This window comes from Eutrigla gurnardus (assembly GCF_963514095.1).
Source record: "Eutrigla gurnardus genome assembly, chromosome: 2".
NCBI lineage: Eukaryota > Metazoa > Chordata > Actinopteri > Perciformes > Triglidae > Eutrigla > Eutrigla gurnardus.
The window spans coordinates 7,097,363-7,118,148 of NC_139916.1; the positions used below are offsets into that span (position 1 = coordinate 7,097,363).

Sequence of the window (20,786 nt, forward strand, 5' to 3'; positions counted from 1 at the left end):
GTTTCTCTGCTAATGTGACGTTCAGAGCGCCTCAAAGACTCTTTCTGATCCGACACATCAGAAACAAGAAGTTTCAATGACGCATCTTGTTCTAGTTCTCTGGCTGATTTATTTATCTTCTCTTTCGGGGCGCTCGTTCTGCAGTCTGTCAAACTGCCGTCGGATGGGTTATGAATTTACTTATTTAAAGTACATTTTTTACCATGCAGCCCTGTTACCTGCTGTTTTCATACATTGAAGGTCTTTTTCTGAAATTATTTCAACTTCGTGATCGTCAAGAGTTTGTTGATTTTGCAACATCATGGCGTATGTTTTTACACAAGCTTTGTGGATTTAAGCTTGTTTGTTTTGTGCCGCTAGATAAAAGCCTAGATTATCAAATCAGGTGTTTCATCCTCAATTCTGTTGAAGTAATCGTCATCATTGATTCTCTATTGAGAGAAGAAGCTCTACATTCTGTAGTATGGCAGATTAACGTCTTGCTCCACAGATGACAATGAAATATAATAAGTCTTTTCCAAACACTAGTAGAGGTGGTCCTTCTCTGTTCAAGGCCATTTAAAACAAGTGATCTGTGCTCCGTTGATGCCCAGCATTAAATGGATCTGTGTGTTCAACATCAGGCGAAGTGTTATTCTACTCAACCCGACGACTTGAAATGTATTCCAGTTTTCTTCCTTGTTGTTTTTCCTTGCACTTTTCTCTCATTAAGCCATCAAGTAGGATACATGGGGTTCACAACTGCCTCACCCCCACAGTCATTAGATGCATATGGCTCCTATTAAAGTCACGTATCACCAGATATCTCTGTTTCACTTATATTCCCTGCTGAGACTCAAGGTCTGTAGTTTCAGCTTTGGAAGAGTTTTGGATTCAGGACTCTGGTAACCGCAATCCCCCCTGAAAAAAAAGTCTCCATATGTTAGAATTACTTTGGGTTGGAACCAGGTGGAATCTGGGAACTAATAAGCCTTGGGATGATTTGATACCAGACAAAATAACATTTAGTCAATATGTAAAATAATGTTACCCATCACGATTGCTTGATTGCTTTTGTGCAGTGTAACGAATATTTACTCAATTAATTCAATACAATTTACTTGTATTTCCATTTTCTGCTTCTTTATTCTCCTGCTTTACTGCATTTAAATGGGCTATATTCAGATTATTATGCCACTACATTTGCTGGCTGTGGTTTCTAGTTATTTTGATTTTACATTAAAAAGTTACCTGGAGGTCGGGAACCTCTGGACTAAACCACCTAACTGAAAAGTATTTAAATGTAGCTTCAAATCATCTTCCTGCAACTGCACCGATTCATCAGTATCAACACGAATGTCATATATAGTAATATATGTGTCACAGGCAGAATGAATACTTATACATTTTCTTACTTGAAGTAAATTGTGCTGATAATAATTATGTATTATTAAAGTTACCATCCCGAAGATCTTCATTTGGTTTCTTTAGCAGATATCCAAACAAACACGCTATAACTTGGTCCTAGTGACTCAACAGGCATTATTTGAGTAAACTTTTGAATACATATATATTTTACTTGTAATTGAACATTATGATGAATGTACTGAACACTTCTCCCACCTCGGCTGTTCTTGGTTGTCACTGTGACTAATGACTATCAATGATGTGTTTGTCTTTTAGGGGATGTTTACATCCAGCCAACTCAAGACAACAAGAATCCCGTCATCTATGGCGTCTTCTCGGTTTCAGGGTGAGTGTCGTGTGTGTTTGCAGTTTGAAGGAAGGTGTGTTACGATTTCTTCTTGCAGTTTCTCTTCATTTTCCATCAGTCTGAAGGTGTCGTCTCTCTCTGTCTGTCTCTCTGTCTGTCTCTGTCTGTCCCACTCTCTGTCTGTCTCTGTCTGTCCCACTCTCTCTGTCTGTCTCTCCCACTCTCTCTGTCTCTCTCTCTCTGTCTCTCTCTCTGTCTGTCTGTCCCACTCTCTGTCTGTCTCTGTCTGTCCCACTCTCTCTGTCTGTCTCTGTCTGTCCCACTCTCTCTGTCTGTCTCTCTCACTCTCTCTGTCTCTCTCTCTCTGTCTCTCTCTCTCTGTCTGTCTGTCCCACTCTCTCTGTCTCTGTCTGTCCCACTCTCTCTGTCTGTCTCTCTGTCTTTTCCACTCTCTCTGTCTGTCCCACTCTCTCCGTCTGTCTCTCTGTCTGTCCCACTCTCTCTGTGTCTCTCTGTCTGTCCCTCTCTTTCTGTCTGTCTCTCCGTCTGTCTCTCTGTGTCTCTCTCTGTCTGTCTGTCTCTCTGTCTGTTCCTCTCTCTCCGTCTGTCTCTCCGTCTGTCTCTCTGCCTGTCTCTCTGTGTCTCTCTGTGCTGTGTTGCGTATTGTCTGTCAAAGTGAGGCTGCAAAGACCAAACAGGCCGCCCGAGCCTGTACTTCCTGGTTCCACGCAGCCTAGCGATTGAAGGGAACCTACCAGACATGTAAACAGACATTCTGCCTGCACACAAGAGGGAGAGGTGCACGCCGAGTCATAATAAACACGCCTTGATTAACGGTATTTGAGAAACAAATACCGTTATTGTTTACATCCTCCCCTGAAGGATCAGGCAGGTTTTAATCCCCGTTGATTAAATACACATCGGGTGCTAATGATAGAGGCCCATGACAGGAGCTCCAAACACGCTACACCCACCGCACGGCAGCGCCGGTGCCCGGGCCGTTCTCTGCAGTACGTGGGTGTTTGTATGTCAGTGTGTCAGACAGCTTGACTCCGGGTGAGAGCGCGTTTTGTGCGTCACGACGTTTCATGGCGTCCCTGCAAGCGGCCGACTGAGTACGTGGGAAGGAAGTAGATTCTAGAAGAGAGAGCAGCCGTCGTAATGATCTCACAGAGAGAGTTTATCCGTGTCCTCTCGCTGCTCTCTGTGTTTTCATCCCTTCTTGTTTTTTGTTCTCCATCCAGAGCTGTGTTTAAAGGCTCAGCGGTGTGCGTCTACTCCATGGCTGACATCCGCATGGTGTTCAACGGGCCTTTTGCCCACAAGGAGGGGCCCAACTACCAGTGGGTGGCGTACACTGGGAAGATCCCCTACCCACGACCTGGCACTGTGAGTTACAAACAATAAACAGCCGTGACTAAGCATCCGCCTATTACTCATCCTCCTTATAAAAAAACACAACAACAACAGACATGTTTTTGCTGCTGAAGGAATTTGTTAAATTGCACGTTTCACAGCTGGATCTATTTTTTTGTTTGTTTTTATCAACAGTGTCCTGGAGGCACTTTCACCCCCAACATGAAATCCACAAAGGATTACCCGGATGAGGTGATCAACTTCATGAGGAACCACCCCACCATGCACAATGCCATATACCCAGTACACAAGCGCCCCCTGGTGGTCAGAACCAACGTGGACTACGAGTTCACCACGATTGCAGTGGACCAAGTGACAGCAGCTGACGGGAGCTACGAGGTGCTTTTCCTCGGCACAGGTCAGTGATCCAAGCCCTTTAGATTAAATTAGTCCTCGAGCTTTCCTGGCAGATTCACACACAAGTACCCTCTTTATCATAAATTAGATTTTAGGGTGATCTCAAAGTAGTCACTTCTATTCAGTGGTGGATGGAGTGAGTGAAGGTCAGGCTCAAGCCATCAACAGGGATGAAGTTCTTTCCTATGTTTTCCAGATCGGGGGACGGTCCAGAAAGTGATTGTCCTGCCTAGAGATGACTTGCAGACAGAGGAGCTGGTCTTGGAGGAAGTTGAGGTCTTCCGGGTCAGTCTTCTATTTCCTCTGTCTGTCGTCCGTCCCTCTCCTCTATCTGCACATTGTGTTTGTTATCTGAAAAAGAATATACTGAATTTTACTTGTCTGCTCATTTAAAGTTGTTAACTGTGTCTCTGCAGGTTCCCACACCAATAACCACCATGAAGATTTCATCAAAACGGGTACGTTGATTTAAAGTGGCTTCGACCAAATGCTAAAAGGAAAAGTAAAGATCAATAAGACATCTGAGAAAACTTGTATATAATTCATTCTAATGAGAATAATAATTCAGAACTGTAAATTCCTAGAGAAGTTCCTCATTTGGTGCTTTTTTTAATGAAAAATAGACAGTGTTCAAATACAGTTTATTATTGACGTTATGCTCTTGTCTTAGCATATGTCATCTGACAAAAATGTGGAATTTATCAAAAGGAAACCATGCTGGACATATAGCATGGATGATGTTTCCAATGATGCACTAAATTAAAACATAGACTTTAGTTCTTTGAAGGAAATTCCCTAAGAAAACAGTCACTAATAATTCTTTAAAAATGTGTGTATTTTCTTTTTTTCAAAACACGTAGTTTGTTCCTTTTAAATCTTTCTAGAAAATCATCAAGAAATTGCCGTATAATCAAATATTATCCATACTGTGTATGTTGGATTATTTTATATACGCCTGTTTTTTGTTCCTTTTTAAACAGCAACAACTGTACGTGGGCTCGGTCTTGGGCGTGACCCACCTGGCTCTCCATCGCTGTGATGTGTACGGGGAGGTCTGCGCTGACTGCTGTCTGGCCAGAGACCCGTACTGCGCCTGGGACGGCAAATCCTGTTCCAGATACTCATCCTCACAGAAGAGGTGAGGATTAGGATGGCTGGCTTGTAGTGGATTGAGTCCTTGTGTGTGTGTGTGTGTGTGTGTGTGTGTGTGTGTGTTCGGAACGTTTCATTTTCATAATGTGTTGAATTTAAACATTTTGTTTCGGTTTGTTGATATGACCCCTCTAGACGGAGCCGTCGGCAGGATGTAAAGTACGGCAACCCGATCCGCCAATGCAGAGGTTACAACTCTAACAGTGAGACATCTTCCTATTAAGCCCGTATAGTACACACACATATATGTTTGATTATTATGCTGAATGATTATTGTTCTAATTTGTATCTTACCATACACCTATTTCATTGATTTTTCTCAATAAATAGTGCATCAAATATACTCTGCATGTTGTTTTCTAGCCAATAAGAACACTCTGGAGGCGGTCCAGTATGGGGTGGAGGGCAGCACGACGTTCCTGGAGTGCCAGGCCAGGTCTCCTCACGTGTCTCTTAAGTGGCACCTGCAGAAGGAGAACAGCGACAGGAGGAAAGAGGTGAGCAAAGCTTTCACTGTGAAGACGTTACACAGTTGTTCAAGTTAAGTCTTAAAAATGTAAGTGTTTGAATTGCGTTCTTCGGTCCAGATTCGCTCCGAGGGCCGCATCCTAAAAACAGAACAAGGCCTTCTGATCCGCTCCCTGCAGTCGTCCGACAGCGGCATCTACCAGTGCACGTCCACGGAGAAGAACTTCAAACACACGCTGGTGAAGATGCAGCTGGTGGTCCTTTCCAGCCGCACGGTCAACAGCGTGCTGGTGGAGACGGGCAGCCCGGCCCTGCCGCCGCTGCAGCCCAGCGCCTGGACTCCCAGCGCCGGTCAGTATAAAGACCTGCTGACCATCCTGAGCCAGCCGGAGATGGGCCTCATCAACCAGTACTGCCAGGATTACTGGCAGCTCGGAGACAGCAGCCTCGGGGACAACAAAGCCAAGAGCCTGAAGGAGCTGAAAGAGCAGAAGAAGCCTCGCAACCGCCGGCATCACGACGAGCAAACGACTCCGGCTGAGACATGAGGAGCCGGATGTACAAACCTCATCACTTCCCCCCCCCCTGCTCTCCCTTTTTCACACCGCAACCCTCCATTTAGGGGAATGACTCCAGTTAGAATGATTAAAAAAAAATGATAACGGACAAGACAGATCATGCAAACCAAAAGCAACAGCGTCAACCAGTTTTCTATGTAACTGTTGGGAGAAAAAAAAAATACACAATATTTATTGTAGGTTGTAAAAAGTAATTCTTTGTACCTATCTAGAAAACATGTTTTTTTTTTGTTTTTTTTTTGTGAATAGGTAAATTTGTGCAAATATTGTTATTATAATATTGTTAGTGTTATTGTTTATTACAATGTGTTATTATGTTGAGACTATTTTTATGTTTGGTGTTTTTTGAGGAACTGCAAGGATATCCCAGGAACTTTTTGGGAGCGTCCACTGATGGACGAGGACCGATGAACGAGGCGACCATGTTGGATCACTTGACTGCTGGCAGTATTCAGTGTCTAAGCTGGAAGTCGAAAGTTGAAATTCTCAAACTTCCTTAAACTTCTTCACCAGAACTCTCTACTGTCTGTTTTTTTTTGTTGTTGTTTTTGTTTTTTTACTGCAAGATGCACGCTGTTGACAGAATGACGGTTGCATTTCTTGGGACACGCAAAAGCACAAAGAAATGCCCGCGGACTGCAGCTGTGACGTCGCGGTCACGTGGTTGCATGCGAGCGAATGGAAGCTGCGCTGCGGCAGGTAAGACGTCTCTCCTCTCGATGTTCGCGGTCCAGCCTGGCCTCGAGTAAATGATGCTACATCACCCTACGAAATTCTTCCAGAATCAGTTGCTGCCAAGTGTTTTTGTTTCTATGTGAATATCACATCTCAGTGTTGTATCCTTAACAAACGTGGTCTTTGTGATGAGCTGTTTTTTTGTTTTTTTGGGGGGGGGTAAGGGTCCTTTAAGAAGCTGAAAATATAATATTGCCTTCTCTTTTCTCATCAGAGATAAGGAAATTCCAGCAGGCAGCTATATGTGAGTTTGTGACAGTTTGTGATTTAAAAAATAATAATAATAAAAAAAGACAAAGATTAAGCCAGACAAAGTACCTTCTGTTCAAACTAGTCTTGATAAAGCAGTAAATACTTCACATGTATCTGTGGCATATGCAGTATATTCATAGAAAACAGAGCATGTCGTTTGTATGCTCATTTTTTTTTTAACCTCGCAATGAATCCAAAGTTTGCATTCCTGCCAGTTTCATGCTAAATATTGGTTTCACGAAGTGAATAATCATTTCATCGGTCTACGCTTCTATTATTACAGTGTTTGGGAATTGACTTCTTTGATGGGTTTAGCACCAGCTGGTTAAAAACAGACAACTACTTATTTTCCCTCCTGTCCAATGCAGTATCATCCTGCTGTCATACATGCCACAGACTTCATACAAAACTCCCATCCAGTGGGGAAAAAAGAAAAAAAAATAGAGATGTCACAATAACCACTAACAAGGTGATCACCAGATCCCAACGTCTTCAGATGGTGGCTCTTCATTGTGCATGGCATGTACAGTGTAATGTATAGGTATTTGTCTAAAATGCTACTTTACTGTGGATGTCAGTGAATGTCGTTCTCGTTGTGGGAATATGGAAATACTAGCAGTGCAAGAAAGATGCTGAAAGTACGGAAAGGTCAGATTGTGCTTTGAAATTTCAATTCTCTCTCTCTCTATCTGTCTGTCTAGCTCTCTCGCTCACTCTCTCCGTCTCTCTCTCTCTCTGTGAGTTTTTAAATCTATTTTTTCTCTCTTGTTCTCAAAAAATGTGCATATATTTCAAACGTGTGCATCTATTTTGTTTTCTCTGTTTGGCAGACTTTGCTCTGGGTCATTGAGGTAAATTAATGTATGATATAATGCACAGTGGATGTTATTGTAATGACTTGTAAAAAAAATTACCATCTTTTCTTCCTCATTAATGTTGCTGACTAATAAATTAAAGGTCTATATTTTATAATAACAGAGGTTCCTTTGTGTTTGCCACGTAGTCGGCAGGTTTTGGTACCACAGCTGCAAAATACAGAAAAAAAGTATGTTATACTTATCAAAGGTAAAAGTACACATTGAAGGAAAATGAACACTTTGAGTGATATACTATTACACATTAGATTATTATTTATGTACTGTATTACTTATTACTGTATTATTCATTGTTCACTGTGTAATCTATAATATTTTAACCTGTTTTCTGTCTAATTAACTATAACCATTACATATGGAGTAAAAAGTACAATATTTTGAAATGTAAATGTATAAAGTGGTTACAATTACAAGTGAAAATTACAAGCACGTAAAACTACTATTTTCCAAGTAAATGTATGTAGTTACATTTACATTGTACTCCACAATAGAGCGCAGTAAAGTGACAATGGAATGTTTTTCACAAAGCAAATTTCCAAAAAAACATGCTTTACAAGACGGTAACTGTATGTGCTTGAAAATGCTGTGCAACACACACACACACACACACACACACACACACCGACTGTACAAACAAGCATACATAATTGAAAGTGAGTAAATTAGGATCCATAACCAGCTTAAGATTGAGGTCAATGCGATCTGTCAGGTGAAACTGGAAAGCTCTTTAAGCACTTCAGAGCTCACCCTTCAGTCTGCAGTGTTCTATGAAAGATGTCAGTTTGTCTTTCTTCCTGTTTGGACTGGAAGGTATTTATTTAAGTGACCCCCCGTTTGTCGTCTTTATGCTTTTGTTTTAATCCCTCCGTTCAACCTCTTTGCAAACGCCACCCATTCAAGAGCCCACTTCCTCCCACGTCTGTTTTAATGTGTTATTTTGGTCCTGATGTGAGGTGGTTCTAGTTGGTGTAACTGGGTTCCCAGCTATAGGAACAGTCGACACTCTGCAGCAAGTTATTTCTCTTTCCATGCTTCTCTTTTTAAAGGCTCCTAAGAACGGCAGAGAGAGATAAGCACTTGAGCCGATGTTCATCTTCCGCTGAGCGCAGCAAAGTCCCCCAAAGGTTAGATCACTTCTACGTTGATGTATGTCTGCCGCCGCTCACACCTTTCGGCTCTGCCCTAAAACGCCCCTGTCCTTGTGCTCCATTGGCCCTGCTCGGTCAGGTGGCCAGAGGATGCCCACAATCCTCTCCTAAGACAGGAAAATACTCAAACATTTCCCAGTGTTTGCTGCAGCCGGCTGTTGATCAGCAACAGTTGACGGCACCGCTCAGAAAGGAGGCGATTAGCTAGGACCTACTTCCAATTTTTTTTTTGTTTTTCCTGGCGTTGGGAGTAGAGGGGCCCGATCAGGGAGAAGCAGGATGGGGGCTGGAGCGAGCGCTGAGGAGAAACACTCCAGAGAGCTGGAGAAGAAGCTGAAGGAGGATGCCGACCTAGATGCAAGGACTGTCAAGCTGCTGCTGCTAGGTAAAGATGGATGTATCGTCATGGTGACATGTATTTAAGGGACCTGTAGGGGCCCCATGGTGAGGCAATCTTTGAGAAATCTCTCTATGGGATTATTGTTGTTTCTTCTTGTAAAAACATTTGTTTAAATATTTCATACACTTATTTCTTACACTTATTTCTAAATTGTCATCACAGACGGATTTCAGGTCATTATTGATGGACCTTATGAATCTGAATAAGCTTTCAATTCCTGTTAGTTTATATTGGCCGTGAGGGAAAACCAATTGTCTGAGTAAAGACTTAATAACCTGTGTCATTGAATCTGCTTTGACACTTAAATAATCACTCAACTCAATCCCTTGTTAATCCTGAAACAACAGGTCCTCCAACACAAAGGGCTTAACCCTGAAGGACAGACACCCTACCGCCCAACCAAGTAGCATCGGCAATAGTTAATTAGGTTGGGTTCTTTTATTTTAAGCAAAAGCATTCACAAGATAATACTCTTCTGAATATCTGTCGGTTTGTTCCAGATATTGTTTCATACTCAGCTTAATCATCTCCTCATGAGAATGTAGGTCAGGGGCAGCGAAAGTTCCACCTGACATCAGCTCTGAAGGAGATTAGACCTGAAGTAAGAAGTATTATGACCCGTTGGGATCCCCTGTCTGATAAAAGCCATTACCTGCAGTTAATATCATTCTCCGTTCACATTTATGAAACCCATAAACTTAATAAAAATTAAAAAAAAACCTATGATGAAGAAGATTTCAAATGTGCACCATTTTGAAATACAAACACATTTAATCTGATTTTCTGCTTCCGTTCAGGTGCTGGAGAATCAGGCAAAAGCACCATCGTCAAACAGATGAAGTAAGACATTTGACTTTTTGCACCGAAGCAGTGTCTCACCTCCTCCCTAACAGACTCGCATACTAACGCCGCATTCTCTCATCAGAATTATCCACAAAGATGGTTACTCACTTGAAGAATGCTTGGAGTTCATTGTCATCATCTACAGTAACACCCTGCAATCCATGATGGCCATTGTGAAGGCCATGAACACACTCAGTATTAATTATGGACACGGTGATCAGCAGGTAACAGCTGGGATGGACATCAGTGGGTAAATTGATATCGGGTTGGTAGCAGACTACTAAACCTTAAAAATCTTTGCGTCTCTGCCCTCGTTCAGGATGATGCCAGGAAACTCATGCATCTCGCAGACACCATTGAGGAAGGCTCCATGCCTAAAGAGTTGGCAGAAATCATCATCCGCCTGTGGAAGGACTCCGGCATACAGGCGTGCTATGACCGGGCCTCCGAGTACCAACTCAACGACTCGGCTGGATAGTAAGTAAATCACCAAGATGAGCAAAAAACTTGTCACGTTAGCGTTTGTCATTTAACAAATGTCCTTCTCCGTCAGCTACCTGTGCGACTTGGAGCGACTGATCCAACCGGGCTACGTGCCCACCGAGCAGGATGTGCTGCGATCCCGAGTGAAGACCACCGGTATCATCGAGACGCAGTTTTCCTTCAAAGATCTCCATTTCAGGTGAACGAGCGCAGTGTTTCTCAAGAGGGTGGCACCGGTGGCTCATCGGTGCTCCCGCCGCGAAGCGTAAAAAGACAAATATCCATGCTTCTGGTTTCCGTGCAGAATGTTTGACGTGGGAGGCCAGAGGTCCGAGAGGAAGAAGTGGATCCACTGTTTCGAAGGTGTGACCTGTATCATCTTCATCGCTGCTTTGAGCGCCTACGACATGGTGCTGGTGGAGGACGACGAAGTGGTATGACAACGCTTTTCTATACTATTTTTTTGTTGTTGGACAATCAATTCATTGGCTTTTTGGTCAGGGGCTCGGATAAAACACCAATCCTTCCTTTCAGAATCGAATGCACGAGAGTCTGCACTTGTTCAACAGCATCTGCAACCACCGCTACTTCGCTGCCACCTCCATCGTACTCTTCCTCAACAAGAAAGACGTGTTCGTGGAGAAGATCAAGAAAGCTCATCTCAGCATGTGCTTCCCCGATTACGATGGTGAGGTTGATGGAAAACCCACACAATTGTAGCAAATTTAAGCATTTTCTTTTTTAAATTAAAGGTGCCTCTTTGTCTTGATACCTTTTCCCTGCTAAAGGCCCCAATACTTATGAGGATGCCGGTAACTACATCAAAATGCAGTTCTTGGACCTGAACCTGCGCCGAGACATCAAGGAAATCTACTCTCACATGACCTGCGCCACGGACACGGAGAACGTCAAGTTTGTGTTCGACGCCGTAACCGACATCATCATCAAAGAAAACCTGAAAGATTGTGGTCTCTTCTAAGAGCCACGCCGACGAGCCCGACGAAGGCGAGTTTGTGCGCTCGATTGATCAAATGATGATTCATATTGAAACGTTTGGACGGGCTAACAAGACTCTTTCTTTTCACAGGGTGACGTTGTAGCCCTGTAACGTCCCACGAATCCCGTCTCAATTCAAAACCGAGGACTGAAGATGAAAACCCTCAAACCAGCGGACGCAAAAAAAAAATAATAATAATAAGTTGTAGCTTTGACCAAAGACTTCGGGTCATCTGAGAACCAGAAGGCAGCTCTTCAGTCGGGAAAATCCTTGAAGTTGAATTTTAGTCAAGCTCACTTTTCTCATGAGTCTCTTGCACTTGTCTTACGGAGGGCTACGCGATCTGTAGATAAGACACCAAAAGCTTCTTCTGGCAGCAGCAAGTGATTTCCCTCTCACGTGCACTAATGTGAATAGATGTCAGGCTAATGCATCTTTGCTCCAGTAACTGGTCAGGGCAGCCAAAAAGCAAACAAGAGGGCCTCACCACCTGCAGACGCACTTCAACCCGTCACTAGAAAAGGCTTTTTATGTACATTTTGCAGCACAATTTGGGTTAGAACTTTTAACTTCTTGCAATAGTTAAAAAGGCCGTATTCAATTACAAAGTATATAAAACAGTTTTCTAATGATGAAGTGTGGTGATACCAAGTTGATCTGTAGATAAGTAGATGTAACCTAAACGTATAAATCCTTGTAAAAGTGAATCTACAGGCCTTTGAGCCGACCATCATGTACAGAAACCAATATTTGTAAACCTTGATTAACCTATTAAAAGCTTCCGTAGAAAGCCGAGTACTTTCCCTTTTTTCACAAATAAAAACCAACACGGCAATGTCTTGTTCATAATCTGTTATTTAATATTCCAGGTTTCTTAGCATTAAGAAACCCCTCGTGTTCAGAGTTAATCAGCTTCCATTTCAAGACAGAATAAAGGAATCACTTGACATTTTGGGGAAAATACATTCCTTTTGCTTTCTTGCCAAAAATCAGATTTGAAGATTGATCGCGTCATCATGTCTATACAGTGAATTTCAGGCTACAGCCAGCAGCTGGTTACAGCTGTAGCTTAGCATATTTTAGCACAGGCTGACTCAAAACACCAAAATCTGACTACTAGCATCTCTAAATTTCACTGATTATCATGTTTTTGTTCTTTTGCTCTGTGTTTCTGCTAAAGGAACCTAGCTTAACCATCTGCTGGCGGTTGATTACCATACAGGGGCCCATTTCACCAAATTTGCAATTAGAGATCAATCCTTATCCAATAACATATCATGTGTTGTGCTAATAAAAGCTAACACCGTACCTCTGACCCCTGCATGAGCACCAGAGGTCTGCAAACATTTGTGAAACAAGAAACTCTCACTGTATATAATCACATGTCACATTTGTGAAAGGGGCCCCAAAATGGTATCAAATAGTGTTGATCTTCTTGTCTGACTCTCAGCAAGAAATTACAATTCCCAAAATGTCCCACTATTTTATTTTGAACATAATCTAAGATAATGTGGTTGGGGGGGGGGGGGGGGATTTCAATCCAATGTAAAAACTCAGAGATATTGTTCTTGTGGCCTGAAGTGAGGACGACGCTTGAGAATATGAACAGCTGTCTCCCAAAGCCGATGCCGTGATGTCATCGAGCCATGCAGCCCGGAGGCTCTACAGTGCTGAGCTTTACAGACACTCAGAAGTAGAGCTCTCCATGACTCAAACACCACAGTTAAGGAGACATGGCACATGTTTTCTGTCTGCGTGGCACAATAATGAATATTCACAGTGCAAGTTATTCTTTGACCTCAGATAACCAAGATTTGCAGTAAAACTATCCTAAGACATTTTAGGCAACAACATTTCAAAGAAAGTATATTTTTATGAAAGCATTCATTGATTTTTGTTTAGTTTTTTTTTTTACATTAAACCCTGAGTTCTCACCACATGGCAATTAAAAAGGTACGATGATGTGCAATTATGTGACCGAGAAACAGCAAATTATCTATTTTAAACGAGAATAAACTATGCAGGAGATTCTGGGTACTTTATACATCTGACAGAAAATGACGGTAAACGCTCATTAATGTTAAAAAAAAAAAATACATTGTATGGCTTGTTTTGTTGTGTCAAAAAACAAAAGACTTCATAATCAGTGTAAAACTCTACATACACATGGAATGACATCTACTGTGCAATATTGACAGCGGCCTTAAAAAAAAAATACTTGATAATGTTACCTGCAAATAATACACGGTGTACAGAATCCAGAAAGATCAAGAAACATTGAAGGCACTTTAAAACAGCTAGTCGTCCTGAGCCTCTGAGTCACTGTCATTATCCGTGCAGCCCTTGTTGAAAAGCACTGATTAAATCAAGTGAATCAACTGCAAAGAGGCACTAATCATCATGTTTAGAGAGACATTTTAAAAAGGTGAGTGTCTTTAATAGGCTATACATTGTACATATTTGTTACTAGATGGCACTGTTCCCAAAAAAAACACATGATCGATTCACAGCTCAGCTGTAACTTCCAATAATCGAACACACAAAACGCACGCAATCACACCATTAATGTACACACACTCACTCGGACCTTAACAGACAAGAACACATCAGTACTTCTAAAATCTACGTGCACAATCTTAATTCGTCACCAGGCAAAACAATGAATAATGACGTTTATTGAGCACATGCTCACCCTCCATGGAGTTTGACACCCAGGCAAACGTTAAAGTAACACAGCAGGCAGTCAATCTGCTTTCTCAGGTTTCCTTTAGTGTCAGCTTCCCGTCTGGATCCTGAGGGAGCGGCTGGGACAAGGATCTGCACCTGAGTGGGAGTTCATGCGTCCGCTTCTTCAGAAAAGTCCCACCATGTGATCGATCTGCCTCATGTAGACGCTCTTCAATGGCAGAGTGTACCGCCGCTCCTCTGGGATCCTGTCGCACTGTCGGAGAAAAGGAAGAATAAATGATGGTGAAAATGCACAATATGAGATACGGGTGATCGTTTCTGGCGAGGACGATGGCCTCACGTTGCTGATGTTGCTCGGTGGCGGCTGGTTGCTCGGCTCGTGTTCTGCCAGCACTCCGTCTTCGCAAGGGAACATGTCATTCCACTGTTTCTCCCTGAAGCGCTTGTCTATAGGCACGACGTGTCCCTCTGTAGTGAAGATATACTTGTTATCGGACTTGTGGAGCGGGTTGTCCTCATCAAACAGCTGCAACGCAAGAGAGATTTACGTTTGTGTGACAGTTTGGAAAGAGTCGAGACAACGGGGGGCCTGAAATGTATTCTGATGATGGCTGGGTAACGGCAAAAAAATCTAATCAGCTTTCTGAGTGGGGATTTGCTACTTTTATCAGGTTTATAATCATTGTAGATTTAAAAAATCTGGATGTGTAAGTGCTGGTTCGGACAAAACAGTCAATTTTAGGATGCTATTAATATCATTATTAACAAATAAACACAAGAATATCGTGAAATATTGTTATAATCATCATTTTGCTCAGCTAGAACAGTCTATTTAGGGAGAAATTGTACCAGCTAATTGAACTCCAGTCTTTAAATGTAGGAAAAGATACCATTTTTAGTTTAACACACACTATATCGCCAAAAGTATTGACTCACCTGCCTTGACTCGCATATGAACTTAAGTGACATCCCATTCTTAATCCATAGGGTTTAACATGACGTTGGTCCACCCTTTGCATCTATAACGGCTTCAACTCTTCTGGGAAGGCTTTCCACAAGGTTGAGGAGTTTTTATGGGACTTTTTTTTTTACCATTTTTCCATTAGAGTATTTGTGAGATCACACACTGATGTTGGACGGGAAGGCCTGGCTCTCAGTCTCCACTCTAATTCATCCCAAAGGTGTTCCATCAGGTTGAGGTCAGGAGTCAAGTTCATCCACACCAGACTCTCTCATCCATGTCTTTATGGACCTTGCTTTCATGTCATGTTGGAACAGGAAGGGGGCCGTCCCCAAACTGTCCCACAAAGTTGGGAGACTGGAATTGTCCAACATGTCTTGGTATGCTGAAGCATTCAGGGTTTCTTTTCATTGGAACTAAGGGGCCAAGCCCAGCTCCTGAAGAACAACCTACTCCGTCACTTTACGTGGTCTACCACTTTGTGGTTGAGTTGCTGTCGTTCCCCATTGCTTCCACTTTGTTCTAATCCCACTGACAGTTGACTGTGGAATATTTAGGAGCGTGGAAATTTCACGATTGGACTTGTTACACAGGTGGCATCCTATAACAGTACCACGCTGGAAGTCACTGAGCTCCTGAGAGCGACCCATCCTTTCACTAATGTTTGTAGAAACATTCTGCATGCCTAGGTGCTTGCTTATTATACACCTGTGGCCACGGAAGTGATTGGAACACCTGATTTCTATTATTTGGATGGATGAGTGAATACTTTTGGCAATATAGTGCATCCAGAATCATATTATTCTCTCATTTCGTTCTATCGTATGTAATGTATAACATTCTCTGGCATCCACAGGCTGTTACTTACAAGGTAAAGGTATTTGCATGTCTCACTCAGGAAGAAGCTCTCCATGCGATCCTCTTTGGATTTGTCCACAACATGGTGGAGAGTGGCATACCCACATCTGCAAACGACACAGGTAAACTCAAATTAAAGTATCAAGGCATTGTAAAACTGCCACCAAACCGGTGTATAATCATTAGATAAGCGTATATATTCCACACCTGACTTTGGTAGTTTTCTCAAGGCTCTGAAGAATATCCATTCCAACATGCAAATAGAAAGGGTTTTTGGTCGCCTGTGGGAAGGGAAGAAAAAAATACCTCCAGTAAAAGATAACAAAGCATCACCAGCGGTGCTGTGTGACGACAGGGTCGGTACCTGGTACAGCAGATAGGTGGACTCCACCAACTCTGGTCTCAAGGGGTAGAAGAGCACATCGGGAGCCTGCAGCTGCCAGTTGTATCTCTCTGGCAAAGCCCCGAAGCGCTTCCAGATGGCGTAGTAGAAGGCGTGCAGGCAGATCGCATTATCTACATCCCCGTTCAGCACCTGGAGTAGCAACAGCGTACTTGAGCTGAACACATCGTTTCCACTTGTTTATGAGACCTAACCAAAGTGTGCAATCTAACCTGCAGCCCAGGGAAGAAGGCCTGAAGGGAGTCGATCCAGGTGTTCATTATTTCACCACTGAACATGTTAACATTAACATAAAGAGGCGGGTCGCCCTCTCCTTCATTGCATGACTCTCTCCTGGAAAAACACAGAGGAAGAAGGGAGTTCAGTTGAGTGTGTTCTTTTCCATCAACACCCGAATCGTATGTTTTTATATCTCAGGTCTCAAGTCCTTATGCACATTTCCGTGTCACGTTCCTTCAGTGAGGGACTCACCCTCTCCTCATGTGGTTCTGAATGCTCTCGTAAGCGGCTTGAAACATCCTGTGGTCCTCTTTCTCCCCAAAAAGGATGTAGGATTTCAGCAAATACTCATAGAAGGAGTCCATACCAGCTCCCAGGCCACTCTGCTTGCCGACCCACTGGCCCGTTTGGATATTAACTACATTCCCTAAAGAATCAGAGACAGAAAACATGTTTTTGCATTGGATGATATTTGTAGGCTTCATATTGATCTGCTGTAGGGTTAACCATACATAGTAGAAGCTTAGCTAATGCAACAAGGATGCAACTAGGAAATGAAGGAAAGAGGAGAAAAGGTATTCTTGTGTAACTACGCAGCTGAACTTGCCTAACAGACCGGTTTCGTTGCTCCTCAGGTTCCACAGAGCCCTGACAGCTCGTCTGGCCACCCACTCGAATGTGGAATCTCCAATTAGGCGGCTCAAAATGCCAAACTCCACCAGCAGGGACCCAGCTCCTGCAGTGCACGTCTCGTTGATGCTATCAGGAGGAACTCCAGTCTTCAGATTCACCTGCATTGTAGATGCAAGTCACGAAAAAGGTGCTGAGTCACCGTACGGTTTGTAGGAGCTCGTGCAACTTCACGACTACTTCATGTAGCGCCGTGACTCTTTGAGTTTCCCCGTTTGTTTATTACTAATGTTAAACAGGCTCACTCACCCTGGGGTAAGGAATGCCTGTGCTGGTGTTCTCAAAGGCTGGCAGTAAGCGGACGGCCAAGTCATGAGCCAAGTGAAGCAGCTCATTATCATAGTCGTCAAAGCCGACCTTCCCGAATGGATGCTTCGGGTCCGTCAGCAGGATGTGAGATGAGATGAGGCTCCCCAGGATCCTTGGGGTTCAACACAGAAACGGATTGTAATGCCAGGCATTCTAAATGATTTAGAAAGTGATTTAAAAGACCAATGTGGTGCCTACAGAAGTAACCATATTAATCACAGCACACGTTCTGTGTGTATATCTCTGAAAATAGTAGCGACATTTGTACCTGATGTTCGCCTCAAACACTTGCACAGTCGAGTCCTTGTCGAAAGATACAGTATCTATAACCAGCTTAACAGCTCTCTGGAACTCTGTCACATTGCCGAGCACCTGTGGAGAAACAGCACGTTGCGTAACCACAGTAACAAGCATATCTGGTCACATGACTACGGAATGGCTTGCAGTTATTTTGCTCAAACTCTATAGTTATCATTATATATGGCATCTATTGTAAAGAATCATTTGTGCCGTCCAGCTACAACTTCATAAAAGAGTCGAGTGTATGTTGTAACTGTCCTGCTGCTTTTAGGGCTGACCTGGATCACTCACACCTACAGGCAGCTTCCAAAACTCTGCTCCACCTGACTGTCAGAAGACGGTTTGACACACAACTGATAACACAGGAAGTGCTAACCACTGTGCTACAATGCCACTGAATGTAGAACAAAAGCACTGTTTTTTTTTTTTTGTTTGTTCACAAAACATTTTCCACCCCGTGAAACGGATGAAACTGGTTTCCAATGTGACAGACAGATAAGACAGGCACGTCCGGAGTCTGTTTTTATTTAAACTGCTTTCCAACCTCATATTTAAAGTTAATTAATTGCCGGATTCCGATATTAATCAGTGGATAAAATATTATAAACAATCCTGCGCAGATTCTATTTTTGTATATACAACTTTGTCTCAATAATGTGTAAGAATAACTCTGTTAATGGACACTGTATAACATGGAGGCAACTTAAACTTACCAGTAGGGTGTCTAGGGTGTCAATCAGTGTAAGGGAGTAGTTCCCCAAGACGTCGTTTATGTTGATGTTTGACCTGAAATGAAAGCAGGGAAACAGCCTCAGTGGTGTCATCGCAAAAGAGGCAACAAGAATGAACAGACCACAAATTATAATTTACATCTTTTCCTTCTTGAATCGTCTGATTCCACAACAGTTCAGAAGATTAAAACAATCACCAAAGCTGACTTGAAGACAATGGGTGGTTGTTCTACCTCGTTACATTGTTGTTAACAGTACAGGCTCACTTCATCTGACAATTCTTCTTATCAAGTAATCTCATAATTATTTTCTCTTTCAATTCGTTAATCATTTGTTCTCTAAAAAAAATAACTGTCACAGATTATTTATTTTGCTTGACCAATCATCCAAAATCTAAATATATAATTAAATATGATATAGAGAAGCGTGAATGTTGCTGGATGCTGGAACTAGAAAAAGTTTCACATTTTAGTGTTATAATAGTCGTAATAATTGACGATGTATTTTCTGATGATCCAACATTTTAGCTCCAGTACAGGCAGCATTGTATTGTTGTGATTTAGTACATCTTGTGCATGTGGCAGGTCGATTTCACATGTCAAATTTGCTTCTGTTAAAGTATATACGAGTTGTCTTTTCTATTAATTTATTTGTATTTTTTTTTTTTAAAGTCTAAGATAACTAAGATCCTGTCCCAGGGTTCAGCACATGGGAATAACATACCCAGGTGTTTAAGCTATACTTTAATACACCGGGGGTAAAGACATTTTACTCCCCTGGGCAGAATAACTGGAAATCCCTTCTACTTATACTTTTTGGATTTCCATCTCTTATTTTGTGTCTTCGAGGAATCTTGATCGAAATTAAGAAGTTAATAAAAAATTATTTGATCAATTATCTAGTTAATCGGTTAAGTAATTTTAGCCTGTTTTTCCTAGATTTTGTGATGATACTCATATTTTCCAATTGGAAGATGTCCCCTATTTTAATTCATTTAGTTTCAGCCCTTATTGTTTTTTCTTTAGGTTTATTAGATTTCATAATTCCATGAGGTCTTCTCTTAATTTCCAATGAATGAGTTGACGAAGACATTAAACAGTGACAGGAATCCCCTGGACCCCCCTTCACGAAGCCCTTTAGTGATACCTGGGGTCCCAGTTTGGGACCTTCTACTGTCCAATGCAAAGGAGTCATAACCTATTGATTACTGATAAGCAGTGAGAGCAGGTAGGTTACACTACAGGCCAATATGATTGCAAAGTACATGCAAATAGGACAGTCTGCAGAGGACAGTTAGGATGCAATGGGACTGTCTGTCCTCCAGGGTGTCTCCCAACAGGTGGCTGGCATTTCAGGGTGCAGCTCGGGCTGAAACCACCACTAACACGTCACAGAATACACTTTCGGTCAACACACAATTAACCTGCCAGTACAATGTAGTCAGGGCGGCTTTGAGTGACTCACGGGTTTAGCACGTCTGGTCCTCTCCCTTCACAGTCAATGGGATTCAGTTCGTCCTCGGGGAAGGCATATTTCATGTAATTGTCGTACCCGAAATAAAACATTTCTTTGGCCATGCCCTTCATTTTCGCTTTCAGCGTATCCGGGAAGGAGGTGTATTTCCGGACGTACTCGTCCTTGTTGCCGTCGAAGAAGCTCAGGTAGGATCTCTTGGTCGACTCCTCTCCGACCTTCGCGCAGGTGCTCGCCGCCTCTTCATGTCCGTGGCCGTGGATTCGCTGAGACCACGAGTTGCCCCTCGCCTCGGCCGCCTTCTCGTCCCTGAACAACGAGTCTAGTTTGTGCAAACTGAAACGGAGTGGGAAGTTGAACCCCCAGCTAACGTTAGGTCCGAGTCCGAAGGCTAGCCAGAGCACACAGCTGAGGGAGACTCTCAATACGACAAGACCAACTACTATTGACCTCCATTGCATATTTGCCGCGGGTCGATCTTAAGAAGCATAATTTAAGTCCACACACGTCCAGCGAACGAATGTGAAATCGTCCCGTTTGTCGCGTTTAACGACAGGTACACAGGAGAGAGGTTTCGGTGATTCCGCCCCGCACGCTTCCTGTCAACAGACCCGCCCCCTCCAATATCCCGAGTTGCGATTGGCTCTCCGCGTGTGTCGTCACGCAAAAGAAAGAACGACGCCAGCTCGTCCTGCGATTGGCCGCAGAGCTGTCACTCTCCCGGGTGCGTTTCGTGGCAGTCCTGACGTGTCTTCCT

At 42.9% G+C, this 20,786-nt stretch overlaps 3 protein-coding genes across 3 annotated transcripts in view; 2 read left to right on the forward strand and 1 right to left on the reverse strand.

The window, feature by feature from the left end:
• Positions 1-7,637, forward strand: part of sema3fa (sema domain, immunoglobulin domain (Ig), short basic domain, secreted, (semaphorin) 3Fa) — a 45,600-nt gene extending 37,963 nt beyond the window's left edge. The window contains exons 11-19 of the mRNA XM_084020730.1: positions 1,663-1,732; positions 2,938-3,082; positions 3,245-3,467; positions 3,663-3,751; positions 3,883-3,924; positions 4,447-4,604; positions 4,754-4,821; positions 4,982-5,115; positions 5,206-7,637. Coding sequence (XP_083876856.1) covers positions 1,663-1,732; positions 2,938-3,082; positions 3,245-3,467; positions 3,663-3,751; positions 3,883-3,924; positions 4,447-4,604; positions 4,754-4,821; positions 4,982-5,115; positions 5,206-5,634 — 1,358 coding nt within the window. The 3' untranslated portion in view covers positions 5,635-7,637. The remainder of the gene's footprint in view (positions 1-1,662; positions 1,733-2,937; positions 3,083-3,244; positions 3,468-3,662; positions 3,752-3,882; positions 3,925-4,446; positions 4,605-4,753; positions 4,822-4,981; positions 5,116-5,205) is intronic.
• A 1,167-nt stretch (positions 7,638-8,804) lies between these two features.
• Positions 8,805-13,530, forward strand: gnat1 (guanine nucleotide binding protein (G protein), alpha transducing activity polypeptide 1). Its single transcript, XM_084030553.1, has 9 exons — positions 8,805-9,059; positions 9,872-9,914; positions 10,000-10,141; positions 10,237-10,394; positions 10,471-10,599; positions 10,705-10,834; positions 10,935-11,088; positions 11,189-11,405; positions 11,488-13,530. Exons 1-8 carry the CDS (start codon positions 8,954-8,956, stop codon positions 11,377-11,379), a joined length of 1,053 nt encoding a protein of 350 aa, XP_083886679.1. The 5' UTR covers positions 8,805-8,953; the 3' UTR covers positions 11,380-11,405; positions 11,488-13,530.
• Positions 12,560-20,624, reverse strand: edem1 (ER degradation enhancer, mannosidase alpha-like 1). Its single transcript, XM_084030541.1, has 12 exons — positions 20,021-20,624; positions 18,539-18,611; positions 17,794-17,897; positions 17,466-17,637; positions 17,134-17,317; positions 16,779-16,953; positions 16,520-16,640; positions 16,269-16,439; positions 16,112-16,185; positions 15,915-16,011; positions 14,426-14,611; positions 12,560-14,338 (listed from the first exon to the last, which is right to left on the reverse strand). The coding sequence occupies exons 1-12, from the start codon at positions 20,488-20,490 to the stop codon at positions 14,249-14,251; spliced, it is 1,917 nt and encodes a 638-aa protein (XP_083886667.1). The 5' UTR covers positions 20,491-20,624; the 3' UTR covers positions 12,560-14,248.
• Positions 20,625-20,786: the final 162 nt, after the last annotated feature.

Coding starts and splice junctions, on each gene's coding strand:
- gnat1 (XM_084030553.1), top strand. CDS start 8,954: ATGGGGGCTGGAGCGAGCGCTGAGGAGAAACACTCCAGAGAGCTGGAG. Junction 9,915..9,999: donor ACCATCGTCAAACAGATGAA/GTAAGACATTTG, acceptor TTCTCTCATCAG/AATTATCCACAAAGATGGTT. Junction 10,142..10,236: donor ATGGACACGGTGATCAGCAG/GTAACAGCTGGG, acceptor GCCCTCGTTCAG/GATGATGCCAGGAAACTCAT.
- edem1 (XM_084030541.1), bottom strand. CDS start 20,490: ATGCAATGGAGGTCAATAGTAGTTGGTCTTGTCGTATTGAGAGTCTCC. Junction 16,641..16,778: donor CAGAACCACATGAGGAGAGG/GTGAGTCCCTCA, acceptor GTGTTTTTCCAG/GAGAGAGTCATGCAATGAAG. Junction 16,186..16,268: donor CCACCTATCTGCTGTACCAG/GTACCGACCCTG, acceptor CCCTTCCCACAG/GCGACCAAAAACCCTTTCTA.